Source organism: Xenopus laevis, chromosome 4S (genome assembly GCF_017654675.1).
Source record: "Xenopus laevis strain J_2021 chromosome 4S, Xenopus_laevis_v10.1, whole genome shotgun sequence".
NCBI classification, from domain to species: Eukaryota; Metazoa; Chordata; class Amphibia; order Anura; family Pipidae; genus Xenopus; species Xenopus laevis.
In genome coordinates this window covers 5,032,021-5,050,071 of record NC_054378.1, presented here as the reverse complement: position 1 = coordinate 5,050,071, position 18,051 = coordinate 5,032,021, and the positions used below count along the sequence as shown (strand labels likewise).

The window sequence follows — 18,051 nt, the reverse complement described above, 5'->3', positions numbered from 1 at the left end:
AATGCCCAAAAATCAAGGTTTTTTTTTACTATAAAATCCAAATTTTTAGAGGGAAAAAAACCCTAACATTTTTTATCATGTATTATACCCAGAGGCTGCTAAAAGTCCAAATCCGAAAATACTCCATCTCCAAGCTGTCTGGGTCCTGTAGAAGTCAATGGCAAAGGTCCCATTTCAAATTTGAAGATATTATGGTCTGCGCTGAGTTTCGTGCAAGAATCTGAAAAAAATCAGGGGGTTTCGAGCGATTTCACAAAAGAAAAAAAAATTCTCAAAAACTTGAATTCTTCAATTTTTTTTCCAAACTGATTATGTAGAGTTTTTTAGATAAATAAGGTCGAACTGTGGATTTGGTCGTACTTTTTTTTACTTAAGAAATCAGAAAAAGTCGGATTTTGATAAATCACCCCCATACAGTACACACACATATTGTTGCTTTTTATATTAAGGGGGTTATTTATTGTAGGTCGAATTTAGAAGTTATGTGAATTTTTTTTAATATTGAATAAATTCAAATGAATTCACAACTTGAACGGGAGTTTATTTATGAAAAAACTCGAACGTCTAACATTAGATTGAATAGGAATGACTTGAAAATTCAAATCATAGTCGACTCGAATTCGAAATGAGTTTTCCTCCAAAAAAGCCTTTAATGTTAGGAAGGCAATTAACATCTTCAAATGGTTCACTGGACCTCTGACATTGACTTCTACATGAACTTGGCAGGTTTTAGGTGGCGAATAGTTGAATTAGAACTGTTTTCAGGGTCGAGCTGTGATAAATCTCACAGTCTAATTCAAATTCAAGTTGGTGGTCTTAAATTGTATATTTGTGAGTTTTGACCAATTTTTTTTTCCGAAAATACGAATTTGAATTTAATCTCATGCAACTAAATTAGATTATAAATGCCATTAAGCAGTAGCCCTACACAGAGAGGGATAGTCATTGATTTTGGTTAAAAGTTATATTCCTACAGAATATTTTATGTATACACCAGGTATGTGCCGCTAAAGGGGTAGATGTAGATAGTCTTGTAATTCCTAATGCCCTGTGCTTTTTTTAGACTGCTACAGAACTGGTGGTCTCGGCGGAAGATCAAGAAAGGCAGCCAGATGGCAGAAAACAAATGTACAATGCCCCAGTGGGAAAAAGACTGGAACTTGCAGCCAATGAATGCACATGGCCTTATGGAAGAATATTTAGAAATGGGTAAGCATTTCTACCAGAATATCAGAGTAAACTTTAAAACTATGCTAGGATTGTCATCTGACTAGTGATGGGCGAATTTCCTGCGAAATTCGCAAAACGGCAAAAAAATTTGCTAAATGTTGACGCGTGACTGTTTATTCTGACACGCATTTCGCCGGAAATTTTTTTTAGCAGTTTCAAAAATGTATTCACTGCCGGTGAATTGCGGAAATTTGCCTCAAGTTCACGCCTGCCGAATTTATTCACCCATCACTACATCTGACTAATTAAGCCCTGCATAGGCAAGCATCATGCAAATATCTATGGAGCACCTTGCACCCCATAGTATTCCTTCTTTTGCATGTCATAAATGTGATATGCAAAGAAACACCGCATTACTATTTTGATGCGTCACCATTGTTTTTTTTTAGTCACAGTGGATTTTTGCCACAGTTTCGCAAATGTGAAGAAGAAATTCATCGCAAATCCATGGCTGGCGAATTTATTCGCCCATCACTAGTCAAAGTGAGAAAGTGAATTTTGATGTTAGTACAAACTATCATTATTCTGTAATAACCACTATTAGCAGGAGAGCGCTGCTGGCTATGGACATGGACAACCTAAATATCTGTGTTCACAACTTAAATGAACCATAAATCAACTATGTTCTAAATAAAATAACCAAACCAAACCTTTTCAGTTATACAGTTTGGCTTCACTACAATATTCGTTGCTGCTTTTCCTTTGGCGCCACTCCTTGCATTGCTGAACAACATCATTGAGATAAGACTGGATGCCTACAAGTTTGTAACACAGTGGAGAAGACCCATGCCAGCCCGGGCAACTGATATCGGTACGTGTGAGAATGTCCAGCAGAAAGTATGAGCTTAGAAAACTTGCCTACTGAAACAAGGGAAAATAAGTAAATACGTAAATACCGTTTATATAATTCTCTTCTTCATCTGCAGGTAATAGCAGAATTTTGAAATAAATTCCCTTCATTAAAGGACATGTAAAGCTTGTATATAAGTTGGGCATATCTTCTCCACCCAATCTACATAATTTATACTGCATATACTCCCTCCATTTGCCAGCCCCATCACATTTTCCTAAAAAAATAGCTTTCACCTGGCGGCCATTTTCCCTCTGACACATCAGTAACATTGAGACACGTATGCTGTAAAGTTCACACAATGCATAATGCAGGTTTACACAGGCACAATATACTTTAATAAACAGTTCTGCTGGGGTTGATCACTGTAATGTTAATTTGGACCGGAGGAGGAGTGGTTAGAGGAAAATAATAGGATCTGACAGCTAGAGTTTCTATGGGAACCAGCAATGCTTTCTCTTCATTGGCTGTTAGACTGGAGGGTGTGTTTAGTAATCTGAGCTGAGAAGAACTGAGCATGCTCATGAGCCAACAGCCAAAGCAAATTCCTGAGGGAGGAGGCAGAGTGGGTTAGAGGAGTAGAAGAAATTCTAAGTGATTAAGGGGATGCTGCAGCCTTACTGTTAACCTTTTAACAACCAGAGTGGCAGTTATCTAAAGATTTCAAAGAGGCTGGTCACTGATTAAATTTGTGTGGTGGGTTTACATGTCCTTTAAGTGAACGTAACTCATAGGGATGCTTTTGTTTTAATTAATGAGAGGGAAAATAAAGTTCCTGTACATGGAACCGCAGTGCTTTCAACAATATGACAAGGAAACATATTTCCTTCCTGCTTTAACATTTTATCTGTTTAATCTGCCGTTTTTTCCCCCCAGGTATCTGGTATGGCATCCTGGAAGGGATTGGCGTCCTTGCTGTTATCACCAATGCCTTTGTTATTGCCATCACCTCAGACTATATCCCCCGTTTTGTCTATGCATTCAAGTATGGTCCATGTTTAGATCAAGGATACCGACATGAAAAGTAATTTTCTCATTTTTAAAACCTCCTTTCCCACTTCTGCATGTTCACTAATCCTACTATTTTATAAATGGGGTCATTTCTCAAATCACAGCACTTGGAATGGTTTGGTCATAGTTAGGCCCTTTCTCACTGTTTATTTTATCCTGGATTAATTTTTCTGCATCACCATTAATAGTAAATAGTTATGGACGAATAAATTCGGCAGGTGCGAATTTGCGGACATTTTATGCGTTATGCGAATAGATTTGTGAAGCTGCAGTTAAAATTTGTGGGTGAGATGGAAAAATTTTGTCTCTCATCAAAATAGCCACATGCATAAAAATTGTCGCAGGTTAAAATTTTTAGGTTGCCCATTGACTTTCAAGCATTCGGACAAAAAAGGTGCGGGTATAACTTTTTTCGCAGGCGTTAAAATTGACGTGCATCATAATAATTTTGACACCAATTGACTTCAAAGACTTCAATGCGTTTTTAGAAATTTTCGCCCATCACTAATCGTAAACTAGAAAAGGAAATTAAAATTGTCACTTTGGCCATTAAAATTTGATTGGTCTTTTGGGTTCACCAATAAGACTGCAGGGTTTCTGGTGAGCCATTTACTTAGGCTAAATTGTTTGCTCTCAGCTCTCTAATTTGTCCAGTTTGCAGCGAATTTCCGTGTTTTACCGCCCGGTGAATAAATTCACAAAACTGCGGTGAAAATTTGCCGGCGAGAAATGCGCTGTGTCGAAAACTGCAATCTGAAAAAGAGGAAGGCAAATAATTTAGAAACTATAACATCTACAAAAAAATAAGATTGGATGCCCATTTAAAAGATGCTAAGGATATTTTTTGGTTTTCAGTACAGCAGTATAGAGTGACTGAAGTTTATTAGAGCACAAGTCACATGACTGGGGGCAGCTGGGAAACGGACAATATGCCTAGTCCCATGTCAGATTTCAAAATTAAATATAAAAAAATCTGTTTGCTCTTTTGAGAAATAGATTTCATTGCAGAATTATGCTGGAGCAGCACTGTTAACTGAAGCGTTTTGAAAAAAAAAAAAAAAATTTATCCCATGACAGTATCCCTTTAACCAAGAATCTGTATCAGGAGAACACATTGCTCGTCCCTACTTGGTGAATGAATAGTAGAAACAATAGTAATTAAGCTAATGTGACACAGAAAATATGTTTGATTGTTCCAGTTATACACATGATAATTTGTTTTTAACATAGACTGTATTTGATCAGAATTCTTGTCCTTCTTGTTTTTCAGATGCCTTGAAGGTTATGTAAATAGCAGTTTATCTGTATTCGATCTAAAAGAGCTCGGGCAGGGATATTCCGGATACTGCAGGTACAGAAGTGCTCATTAAATCTCCTTATTGGAACAATCTTTGTTATTTTATAGAATGCCTGGATGGAAGTGGTGCAATGTGAGAAAGAGGTTTTTAAAAAGCTAATGCCGAGCTATGGGCAGTTTTTTACCACTGTGTTTATACAATATCTATTCATGTATAAATGCGCTGGAGGTTTGGGGAGAATACTTTATGTAAGTGCCAAACTACGTCACTAGTATTATCCATCAGAACTTGTGCTAGAAGTTGGAAAATAAAAGCAGATACTTAACTGGTTACTTTAAGTGACTGCTCCTGCTGCAGTTTACTCTCTAGTGTATTTTTGCTTATAAGAATAAGTTCACAAATATTCCTTTAGAACAGGGTTCCCCAACCTTTTTTACCCGTGAGCCACATTCAAAAATGAACAGCGTCAGACTCTTCACTTGCGCCCTTCCCGTGGCCACAGAGTCCTAGCGCCGGTGTCCTAGACACGGAACCCCGCCGAGTGCATACTCAAGAACCGGAGTACCCATTGCTCCTTAGGATGCAGCTGGGAAGCATGCACCCCTTTTTTTTGCCGCCCTAGGCCCAGGCCTGGTTGGGGAGCAATACGGGCATACAAAAACATCCTAAAAAAAGGGCTGTAATTGGCGATTTGGTGGCCCCTATGTGGATTAGCAGCCTACAGGAGGCTATATTTGGCAGTACACCTGGTTTTTATGAAACAAAAACTTGCCTCCAAGTCTGTAATTAAAAAATTAGCACCTGCTTTGAGGCCACTGGGAGCAACATCCAAGGGGTTGGTGAGGAGCAACATGTTACTTGTGAGCTACTGGTTGGGGATCACTGCTTTAGAGCATTACTGATAAGGCCACTCATTTCTTTCTTTGCCAGCATAAGCCAAAACATCCATCATATTGTTACCCCCAATCTGTACCTATCCCAGCAGCAGCCAAAAAAATCCATCATTTTGCCCCTAATTTGTACCTGTGCCAGCAGGAGCCAAACATCCATCATATTGCCCCAAACATTTGTGTACCTGTGCCAACTGCCACCATATTGCTCCATGTACCTGAGCCTGCAAAAAAATAAAAAAGAAGGTAAAAATATTCCCCTCAAGGGTCAGGGCACACAGGCAGATTCAGGGAGATTAGCCAACGGCGACAAATCTCTTCTTCGCGGCGACTAATCTCCCGAACTGCCTCCCCTACCTTCCCGCCAGCTAAAATGTAAATCGCCGGCGGGATGGCACTTGGAGCGATTCGTTTTCTGAAGTCGCCTGAAGTTGCCTCACAAGGAAAACTTGGGGCAACTTCGGAAAAGGTGTGATAAAAGGGGTTCAAAAAGTGTGCCCCCCACCATGATTGCACCCTAGGTGCATAATACTCTACATGCAGCACAGAAGGCTCATATATCAACACTCTGGACTGTGAACTTGTACCCCTTAAGGTGGCCATAGACGCAAAGATCCTATCGTACGAATCAAGGATTCGACTGTGTGTGGAGAGTCCCGACATTTTTCATCCAGCGTAGATCAGTCGTTAGGTCGATCGGACAGGTTTGATTTTGTCCTGACCGATCCCGCCGGAGCCCATTGCGCTCTCATCGTAATCTGATCGCTCAGCCATAGTTAATTAACCCTCGATATTCGACCCTAGGTAAATGTGCCCCTTAGGCTAGGGGCACACGGCGCGATTTCGCCGCGATTCTGCGCTGGGCGAGTTGTCGCTGCGTTTTTTAAGCCGAAATAGCTTTGCTAACTTTGGCGCTGGCGTCAATGCAAATCGCGGCGAAATCGCTGCGCTAATTCACACGCGGCGATTCTTTTTCTACTGTCGCCCGGAAACGCCCAGCGAGGCAACTTCGGACGACAATAGAAAACGAATCGCCGCGTGTGAATTAGCGCAGCGATTTCGCCGCGATTTGCATTGACGCCAGCGCCAAAGTTAGCAAAGCTATTTCGGCTTAAAAAACGCAGCGACAACTCGCTTAGCGCAGAATCGCGGCGAAATCGCGCCGTGTGCCCCTACCCTAAGTGTGGGGCAAAAGTGCAAAAAACTTTTTTTGTGCCCATATTTGCACCAGCCCTGCAGTCAGTAAATGAGCCCTGGAGCCCCCTATCACACACCTTTCTGAAACATTAGTTGAGCATGTGAATATTACTACAATAGTTACTGGTTTCCGGCAGTTACATGTGCAATCGTCATTCACAGATACAGAGATTACCGAGAGCCTCCTTGGAGCTCCAACCCCTACGAATTCACGTTACAGTTCTGGCATGTTCTCGCTGCACGGTTGGCTTTTATTATTGTTTTTGAGGTAAGATTTTTTAAAAAATAATAAAGTTAATTATTTGCTTTGGAGAAACCATGAATGGCTTCAAGATCACCTATATCCTCTTATATATTTTACCCAAAAGTCTTTGGACTGACACAGCCTTCTTGTATGAAGTAAAGCAGGTGAAAGCCAAGGCAGGGATGAAGCTTTGAGTCCAATTTACCTTTTTGCTGCAAAAAGATGACATAGATAGTGATGGGAGGATTTCTCCCATTTTGTTTCGCAAATTTATTTGCCTGCGGCAGAACACGGAAATTCTGTGCGAATCCATGCCAGGCGAATTTATCAATAGACATTGATTATGACCTCTAATTTTTCATGATAAACATAGGCATGGGTCTACAACTGTACCTGGGCAGTCCAAGGTTTTGACCCTCTGTCCAGAGGCCCATAGTAGGTAGAAATGACCAAATAATCAGTAGAATGCTCCGTCCTGCATTGTGTAACTTGATGTAGGCTTCTGCCCTCCATTTCTAAGCACAGAGACCTGTGCAGTATGACTTTTGGATTAAGTGCTGCCCAAGCCCAGATTTGTGGGCAGGTCACAAAGGCCCAGGGTCAAGGGTTGCCACGTTTTCTAGGAAAACATTGACATCAAGCATCATTTTTACCCACCAGGCTGGTATAATACTGGCCAGGTAACATCCCTACCCAAGCCTAGTGCAGCATTAATTTGCTGGGTAGCATGCTGACCATGAGCCACATCTCCACTGGGGTCTGGGCAGAAGATTTTGACAGCAATTTGAGTCCAACTCACAGAAAAGGTGATCATACTTAAGCAGAGGAAGCAGGGGTGGTGTGAAGCAGCTGGGGGGAGGTGGAGTGCAAGCAGGGGGAATAAGGGCCCAAAATCTAAATATCTGGCCCTGGTTAGGAAGTGCTCCATCTAAGAAGGGTAGGCAGAAACATGTAGATGTCCCCTCACCTACCCTCTACCTGCCCACTAACTTACAGGAGCTCAGGAGGGCTGTATCAGGGCCCTATCTTGCTGCCTTTCTCGGGCTCTCCTGGCACTACTTTCTGCATACAGATTTATCAAGGGTCAAACTGAAAATTAGAAATTAGAATTTCGAGTTATTTTTTATGGTCAAATTTTTATACTGTCAGATTCGACTAGGGAGTTAATAAAATTAGTTTAGATTTTTTTTTTAAAATTCTAATTAGATTTTTGAAATTTATCATACACTGGCCATTTAAGAACTCAAATTCGGCTATTTGCCACCTTAAACCTGCTGAATTGCTGTTTTAGCCCATGGGGATGTCCTGGGATTAATAAGGAGTTGTTTGTTGCCTTCCCGAAAATCAGATTTGATTCGAATACGATTCCAGTTTGTGGGTCGATCCTATCCACCGGAGGACAAAAAATTAGATTTTTTAATAAGTTGGTCGAATTTAGAGTTCATGGGAGTTTAAAATAACTCCCATGAACTCGAAATTTGAACCTTGATAAATGTGCCCCTCAAGGGGCAGATTTATTAAGGGTTGAAATCGAAATTCGAGTTCTCTGCCTCTTAGTACAGAGAACATCATTCCTCTGGGAGCAAGAGCTCATTTGATTTTTTGATTTGATTCGTTTGGAAAATGTCCCCCGATAGTGTCAGCAGATTTATCAAGGGATGAATTAGAAATTTGAATTTTCAAGGTCTTTTATGGTCAAAACTGTCAATTTCGACTAGGGAGTTATTAAAATTTGATTAGAGTTTTTTTTAAAAAAATTAGATTTTCGAGATATATCATACTCTGGCCCTCAGAACTCAAATACGACTATTCGTCACCTTAAACCTGCCGAAATGCTGTTTAAGTCAATGAGAGACGTCCAGGGATCAATTTGGAGTTTTGTGTAGCCTTCCTGACATTCAAGATTTTTTCGGAGAAAAAACTCAAATCAATTTATTTGAATTGTAATCGAATTCGAATTGAGTTTTCGGGTCGATTTAAGTCATCCAAGTTTTACAAATTCAATTTTTTTTAATAAATTTCGATTTGGAATTTATGGGAGTTTAGGCAAGTTTTAAAATTCGAAATTCGAACTTTGAAAATGGGCCTCTTACTACAGAACTTCATTCCCCTGGGTGCAAGTGCTCATTTGATCATTAGTGCAATGAAGTTCGCTCTTGTACTTGCACCCCGGGGGTTGAAAAATGTCCCCCTATAGGGTTTTTACTATGAAAGTAAGTAAATATAAACAGAACCATTAACAACAACAAAAAGAAACCCATGATGAAAGTTGCTAATTCCCATGTTCACCACTTCCAAAGGCTCAATTACAGCAAATCCCCAGCAGGTTTAAAGAAGCAGCTTTTTGGCAATTTACCATCCAAACTGACAATTTCAGGATATGATTCGCTGATGCAAAATTACAATAATTCCTGCTGAGTTTTTTCCTTAGAATCCATGTGAACGCAGCACTTAGGCAGCCACGCCATATTCATTTTAAATGTAATGTATTGGCTGCCATCTGCTGCTCAGTTACTATACTGCTAGGAATATTTTAGTACAGGTATGGGACCTGTTATCCGGAAGCCCGTTATCCAGAAAGCTCCCAATTACAGAAAGACTGTCTCCCATAAATTCTATTTTATCCAAATAATTCAAATTTTGAAAAATTATTTCCTTTCTCACTGTAATAATAAAACAGTCACTTGTACTTGATCCCAACTAAGATATAATTAATCCTTATTGGAAGCAAAACCAGCCTATTGGGTTTATTTAATATTTATATGATTTTCTAGTAGACTTAAGGTATGAAGATCCCAATTATAGAAAGATCCGTTATCAGGAAAACCTCAGGTCCCGAGAATTCTGGATAACAGGTTCCATACCTGTATTACACAAATACCACAATGCTTGACTAAAACTACACAATGCAGTGATACTTTGTGATGGCAAGGAAAATACAACGTTACTTAAATAGTGATGGACGATTTTGTCCCATTGTCCCAAAATTGGTGAATCTCCCGTGAATTTCCCACGAAATTCGCGAATTTCCTGCTAAATTCACAAAATGTTCAAAAAATATGTGAAATGGGAATTTTGACGTCGGCAACAATTTCAACGCCAGCGACAATTGATGCACGTCGTCAATTGTTGTCCGTTTAATTGTCACCGGCGTAGAACCCGCCACCGCCGTTTTGACGTGGCAAATTTCCGCTAATTAATTTTTTCAGCAAATTCGCCCATCCCTTAACTGATGATCACATCAACTTAAATACAACTTGTTATAATTGTGTATATTGTTCAAGGTATCGTTTGTATCTTATTTATAATTCAGAAAATTGTTCCTCTCGATCTCTTAGCACCTTGTATTTGGAATCAAATCCTTCATTGCCTACCTGATCCCTGATATGCCTAAAGACTTGTGTGATCGAATGAGAAGAGAAAAGTACCTGGTCCAGGAGATGATGTATGAAGCTGAGCTGGAACATTTACAGCGGGAGAGGAAAAAGAATGGGAGGCACTATAACCATGAATGGCCTTAGCTGACAGCACAAGATTTTGACTCTGCACAAACCGAATGGATCATGATCTTATTCTACATATACAGTATATATGCGTATATTGTATTTTTTGAAAACTGGAACAGAAGCCAGAATGGACTGGTCCATTTGGTGACCTTTCGGAAGAACCTCAAAGCAGATACCTCGGGATAATTGAAGATGTGGCCTCTTATATATTTTTACTTGTTTCATGGCGATGCATGAAGATCTTTTTCAGTTGGGGCATGTCCAAAGACCACATTGACTTGAACATACTATTTGCTTTGTGCTTTCTGGATGAGGAAAGAACAGAGTTTTGTTTGTATTTTGCAGGCTGTGTACTGCCCGGAGCAAGCGCAGCTCCTGCCATTGATATCAGCAGCTTTAAAATGCCTTGTTACCATGCAATGCATGGAGATACCATTTCAACTTTAATTCCATTGTGCTCACCAACTACTTAAGGTTTCATAACGTGAGGACAGACTAGGAGGATGTGACTTGGTAACATATTAAATCCACTGCCCCAATACTGTATTTATCTTAAGTACCAGGACCATCACACTAAACTCACTTTACACTTGAAGGGGAACTATCTCCAAAATGAAAATTTAATATAAGCGTCATCATACTGAAATAAGAAATTTTCTAAATACAATCAATTAAAAATTATTTTTTGTTTCTGAAATAATCAAGTTTATCTTCACTATTCCTCCTTCAGCATCTGTTTCTCTTCATACTGTCTTCATGTCAGATGTCAGATGAATGATCCAATATATCTTATAGGGGGGCTTCCTTTCCTAGCAGATGTATTAGAGCTCACTCAAATAACTGATTCCAGTACAAACAAAAATAACTGCCTTTTGCACAAATCCTGCATGTAGAGAGACATGACGTCTGGTGAGTTTAATAGAGTGACCTCTAATACATCTTCTAGGCAAAAGGAGCCCCCCTGTAAGATATATTGGGTAAAAACTCCATATCGTGCAAACATTCAAACTGTACAATTCTTTTGGATTTTACTTTTTTGATCTGACTTTTTCCCTAAAAAGGATTTTTGCCTGAAAAGCCAAAAATAGTGTGATTTTGGGCTAATTCCAGCGCAGACCACAGAGTCTTATCGGATTCAGACTTTTTCCATCTGCTGGGCATAATAAATCTCGAAAAAATTAGAGGTTTTTTACCACTAAAAATTCATATTTTATATATATTTTTTTTTGGATTCGGACTTTAATAAATAACCCCAAAAGTGTTCATTTTTATGTTTTTTAAACAATTAGCTTTTCCTTTGTGCTGCTTTGTAGCATGAACTTTAAAATGCTATTTGGTTGCTGAGTCAGTGACCCCAGCAAACAGACAAAAAAGTACTCATGAAGCTAAAGACACTTAGGGGGTTATTTATCAAGGTCCGAATTTATCTCAATATTGGCTTCTACAAACTCCGATCTAAACCGCTCAGGTTTTTAACGCTTATTTATTCTTACATTTTCCCGAAAATTTTCTTTGCGTGTAAAGATTTTCACGTGAATTTTCCCCCGAAATCTCAGAGTTTTCACCCGAGAGCTCCGAAAACATTCTGAAATTGCCAGAAACCCCAACGCAACCAAAAATCAATGGGACTGTTCCCATGGATTTTTATGCAACCTCGACAGGTTTGAGATGCCGTGTTTTTATATTCGGGATTTTTAGCCCTCGGGGTTTAATAAATTCTGACATTTTTTTTTGATTTTTTTAAAGCCTATTATAACAAAAAAAATCACACATTTTTCAGATTTCGTGGGAATTTCGGGTATTCAGACCTTAGTAAATAACCCCCTGAAAGTTAATTTCAAAGTTATATGCCCCATCTTTAACACCCAACATTTTTATTAAAGGTTTTTTACATTTTCTGCCAGAGTGGGTGCTGCATAATCCATAGGTGCTCACTCTTGCAGCTTTTGATGTATCATTATTATTATTATTATTATTAACAAGAAGAAACCTTGCTGAACAAGAGACAATAACTATGCAGTTTACCCTGACGGGACGAAAAACGTATGCCTTGTGGACATGGAAAAAATTAGGTCTTAGACAAATATGTCTTGGTACAAAAATAAAAACCAAAAAAAAAAAGCAACATGGAAAGATATTGACATTGTGATGTAACAGCAATGTATCTGAGTGCAGTTGGCAGGTTTTTTTTTAATGAATTTACAAAGTATATGCATTGAGATTCAGGAAAACGACTCATTTTTATGCTTCCGTAAAGCATGCGGCTGATTTTTATAAGCAGTATTTTCTAATTGGTTTGTTAATGTCAAGTAACACAAAATAAAGATGGGCTTTGCCATGCAAATACTTTGTCCTTACAGGGGTAAATTGGCAGTTTTGTAAATGGTGCTGGGCAAAGTAGCCAAAGCAGTGATAAATGGCCACCAGTTACTCTCTTGTCTGAAAACCCAAAAAACCATGATACTTATTTATATTACAATTATATTAGAGGCTGACTAGTGATGGACGAATAAATTCAGCAGACGAGAATTCACAGTGAACTTCCACGTTTCACCGCTGGTGAAGAAAGCCATGAAGCTCCCACGCAAATTTGCCAGCAAAAATATATATATATATATATATACGGTATATATAGATAATTGAAAGCTTTATAGTCGGATTGTGGGGCCCGGGGCCCCATAGTGTGGGGTAGGGAGCGGGTCTAAGTCAGTGGGGCCAACAAGGGTATGTGTATGTAAAGTTGTTCGGGTTGCATTTCTAAGAAATTTACATTAATTATATTTTTTTAGTTTCAGAGCTATTTAAGTTTGTATTAACTGCAATATAATTAATTTTGTAACAATAGTGTCACCTGCTGGGGAGTTCCTGTAACTCTACAAAGACATTTAGTTCCTGTAACTGTTCAGTCAAAGAGATGCCTTCAGAAGGAAAACAGAGATGTGTTCTGATATTGTTCTGCTTGGGAAGGACATTCTAAAGGGCATCTGAGGCTTCTGATCTCTTCCCTGAGCAGAGCAACATCAGAACACGTCTCTGTTTTCCTTCTGAAGGCATATCTCTTTGACTGCACAGTTAGAGGAACTCACCAGCAGGTTGTGCTATTGTTACAAAATTCATAATATTGACAGTTAATAAAAACTTTGCTCTGAAACGGAAAAAAAATAATATAAACTGCAAAAGTGAAAAGCACCCTGAGCAATTTTCTATACTGTTTTTTTTTAAGGTTTACTTATTCTGTACAGGGAGTCCTCGAGTTACATACACCCGACTTACATACGACTCATACTTACAAACAGAGGCTGTTACAGTAACATACTGTGGTTTGCTTGGCCTTTATTAGCATTTAGCTTTAATAAACCACCTGCCCCAATCCACTTTGGTGTGTGTTGTCTACTGCAGAGCAGAAAAAGGTAAAAATAAATACTATGTTAAGACAAACATCTGTCTTGTTGAATTTAAATGTAAATGTACATTTTCTTACATATAAATTCAACTTAAAAACAAACCTACAGACCCTATCTTGTACATAACCCGGGGACTGCCTGTACTGACAAAGGCCATTTTCTGAGTGTCAGTGACACTGCACATGCTCAATTTGTCTAGACCGGGGGTCCCCAACCTTTTTTCCACCTGTGAGCAACATTCAGATGTAACAAGAGTTGGGGAGCAACACAAGCATGAAAAATGTTCCTGGCTAGAGCCAAGTAAGGGTTGTGATTGACTATTGGAAGCTCCTATGTTGACTGGCAGCCTACAGGAGCCTCTGTTTTAGGACCTCTGCTTTTAATGCAACCAAAACTTGCCTCCAAGCCTGGAATTCAAAAATAAGAACCTGCTCTGAGGCCACTGATATTAACATCCAAGGGGTTGGGGAGCAACTTGTTGCTCACGAGTGACTGGTTGGGGATCACTGGTCTAGACTGTTGATGAAAAGCTAAGCTTAGGAGTTATCAACTGTCATAGAAGCTGACTCTACAGACTGTACTATTAAACAGTTCTGGCATTACCAGAAACTCAACACATAGGGGCAGATTTATCAAGGGTCGAATTTCGAAGTAAAAAATACTTCGAAATTCGACCATCAAATTAAAATACTTCGACTTCGAATATCGAAGTCGAAGGATTTTTCACCAAATTTGGCCATCGAACGATCGAAGTAAAATCGAACGATTAAATTCTTCGAATCGAACGATTTTATCGTACGATCGAACGATTTTATTGTACGATCGAACGATTTTTACTTCGACTTCAAAAACGTAGAAAAATGCTGTAGAAGGTCCCCATAGGCTAACATAGCACTTCGGCAGGTTTAATTTGGCGTATTGAAGTATTGAAGTCAAAGTTTTTTTTTAAAGAGACAGTACTTCGATTATCGAATATTGAATATTCAAACTATTTTTACTTCTAATCGAATTCGAAGTAAATTCGAAGTTGTAGTATCCTAATCGATGGTCGAAGGATCCAAAATATTACTTTGAATTTTGAATTTTTTTACTTCGAAAATTCCCTCGAATTCACTTTGACCCTAAATAAATCTGCCCCATAATGGGTAGAATTTCTAGCCTACTCCTATAAGTGCTGAATATATTTATCCTTCAATCGTAATGAAATAATTATCTCAGACAAGTCAGAGGGGCACTTTGCCCAGCTACCATCCAAGCCAGCATTCTCCTGCCATTCTAAGCATATTATATGAGCAAGATTTTGTAATGAAGTTATTATCTGTCAGAGTGTTATATAAACCTTTTTTGAATACAAAAGATGAAATAAAATAATTTTTGCATGGTCCTGCTGAAGGATATTTTCCTGCACTGTCACCTTATTGTTCATTCTTACCTATTATAGCACCCCCCCCAAACAAAAGTGATAATTTCAAATGAAAATAACAGGATTTGTCATTATTTTAAACAAATAAATATAAATAAAGAATAAGAGCTTGTGCCTGTGTCTGACATAAGGAACTCCCAGTTTCAAGAACAGTTGAATAGAGTAATAGTAATCTCAAGCCGTGGCTTCATTTTTATTGATCATTGAAGCGGAGAAAGCGTAGTAATTAATATCACTCCACCACTGGAGGGAGCTGTTTCTTTACACTCCATCGGTGACATGTTTTGCAGATCTGACATTTTGTGTAAAGAAGAAAGTTTTTTGTTGTTGTTTAAGTATTCTTAAATGAGAAGGAAAGGCTAAAAGTAAGTAAGCTTTATCAGAAAGGTCTATATAAATACACCAGTAACCCCTCAAAATAATGCTGCTCTGAGTCCTCTGTCAAAAGAAACAGCACATTTCTTTCCTTCTATTGTGTACTCATGGGCTTCTGTATCAGACTTCCTGTTTTCAGCTTAAACCTCCAGGGCTAGGGCTTGAGCATGCTCAGTTTCCTCCCCTCTCTCCTCCCCTCCCTGCTGTAATATGAGCTAAGAGCTGTGAGTGAGCAGGGAGAGACTCAGACAGTGATGTCAAATCAAGCTAATATAGCAGCTGCTATCCTAAAGAAACAAAGGTAATGCCTAGAGCTGTTTACTCAGGTATTGGAAAGCATTTTAAGGATTAAACATAGTTTTATAGCTTGCACAGTTGTGGCTAATCTATTGGCTGCAAAACAAGGGCCCTCCTGGCAGTCCCCTCCCAACTTTAAAACTCATAGTGCTAGTGTGAATGCACCTGTGAAGGCCGCAGCTTTGGTGATCCTTATGGGGCAGCAGGGGAAGCAGGTCTTTTTCCCTTTTTTTCCCGGTGTCCCACCAGCCCAGTCCAACCCTATTCTCATACCGAAAAACTGATGGGGCTTGACAATTTTTTATGCGGGCGACAAGTCAATGGGGGTCATTTATCAAGACTGGACAATATTGCCTGTGGGCAGTTACCCATAACAACCAATCAAATTGTTGCATTCACTGTTCTACCTGCAGCTGCCTGAAAAAAGCCGAGCACTGATTGGTTACTACTTGCCCAGATTTGATAAATGAGCCCATTATTTGTTAGGACTACTTTTTTATCTTGGAAACTTTTGTATTGTGGCAAAATCCCCCCCCCTCCAAGGGAAACAACTAGCCTGGAAAAGACTCTGTATGACTAAAAAAATGAGTATTTGTGCCTGCAGAACTTGCCTCCACACTAGGAATTTTAATAAGCATGTTGAGGTCATTCGGAGTAACATCGAAAGGGTTGGCGAGCGACATATTTCTGACTACTAGCAGCACAATAAATATCATTTCAAATAAGTCTTTTTTAGGCTTTTGCAGAAAGAAGTACAAGAGCACCATCTTGTGGGGGAACACTATTATTGTTTTTCCAATGGGATAGTCACGCGTTTCATGCAGCTGAACATGTACTGCAGAAATAAGACTTAATATAAACACTGGTTTATCATTGTTACTGTGTAATACAATAATAAGAAGGGTTTATGTTATACGTATCTATTACTAATGTGATTTACAATGTAATATTTATACATATATTTTAATTATGCAAATGAGTCCTTTTAAATTGTTTCAACAGAAAGGCTGGTTTTGAAATACACAGTTTGACACCACCTGCAAATGAAACCATTTATACCATTTTCCCTTTAGGTTCAAAACCCAGTTTGTATTTTAATTTTTGTCCTGGACCCCATTTATTGACATTAAGGTTACATAATAATAATAATAATAAAAAAAATCTTCACAGTCATACTGTAAAGTTGCAGGGCACCCAGGACTTCACATCTCACTCTAAACTAGTCTATAGTTTTGCCTCTCAATCCAGAGCAGAAGAAGAAGAAAGTAGGACTTCCCCAAGGAAACAAAAGTTGGTAGATCCAGGGGAATAGTGATGGGCGAATAAATTCAGCAGGCGCGAATTTGCGGTGAAAATTTGCCAGCATTAAAAAATTTTAGACGCACGCTGAAAAAGTCGAGCACGTCAAAACCATTGCGGGTCAACATTATTGAGATGCTCATTGACTTTAACTCAGGCGACAAAATTGACGTGAACGTCAAAGTTGATGCAGGCAAATTCTTCGGCAAATCGAAACGGGACCAATTCGCCCATCACTAGTGGTGAATTAACTGGTAGAACTAAATTGTTCATTGTCTACTCAACTGTAGACCCCATATCCATCGCATAATCCATTGCTCTGCAAAGGTAAATGTTATAGGTATAGGTAATCTTCCCGGCATCTTCCCGTGGCAGGAAAATGGTTCATTCAAAGACAGGCACTTTTCTGCTATAAGAATCCTATGCCAAAATAAAATAATACTAAGCATGTTTAGAACTAAATAAAGGGGTTCTACACCTTCTTTTTCTATAACCCCTCTTGGTTTTATGATATATAGTCTATACTGCCCCTTTAACCAATCAACCCAGAGCCCCAGTCCTCCATTAAACCGATCTAAAATATCACTGATCTAAAATATCACTGATCTAAAATATCACTGCTCACAGTAAATAAAAGCGGCACTGAACACATGAAACTATCATAAGAAACAGAAACAGAGCCATGAAACAGTCAGAAAGGCTTATGACTTGTTAATCATTTGTAAAAACAGTGCTGTACTCTGAGATACTTAGGATAAAGGTCACTACATGTTAACCTTTACTTGCCCTCAACCCAGCTGAATGAGGGGCAACTCCCAAGAGTAGTCGGCTGTACCACCATTGTTATCATGGATGGTCCCAATCTTCTTGCCACTTTTCAAATCAGAATCATTTTCTGTGTCTCTTCTCACCAAAGAGCCAGTCCTCCTACATAGCTACTTACTGAAATACCCACAAGGGTGAATGATGTTCTCCAACACAAGATGAACATGACAGTTAGTCACCTGCTGCACACAGGAAACAGCTT

General features: G+C 39.0%; 1 protein-coding gene across 2 annotated transcripts in view; it reads left to right on the top strand.

Moving 5' to 3' along the window:
- LOC108714928 (anoctamin-3) overlaps positions 1-10,893 on the top strand; it is a 120,911-nt gene extending 110,018 nt beyond the window's left edge. For both annotated transcript variants that reach the window (XM_041560859.1, XM_041560858.1), the window contains 6 exons: positions 1,064-1,209; positions 1,889-2,041; positions 2,957-3,104; positions 4,362-4,442; positions 6,639-6,744; positions 10,059-10,893. In XM_041560859.1, the coding sequence (XP_041416793.1) occupies positions 1,064-1,209; positions 1,889-2,041; positions 2,957-3,104; positions 4,362-4,442; positions 6,639-6,744; positions 10,059-10,241 (817 nt within the window). In that variant the 3' untranslated portion in view covers positions 10,242-10,893. The remainder of the gene's footprint in view (positions 1-1,063; positions 1,210-1,888; positions 2,042-2,956; positions 3,105-4,361; positions 4,443-6,638; positions 6,745-10,058) is intronic.
- Positions 10,894-18,051: the final 7,158 nt, after the last annotated feature.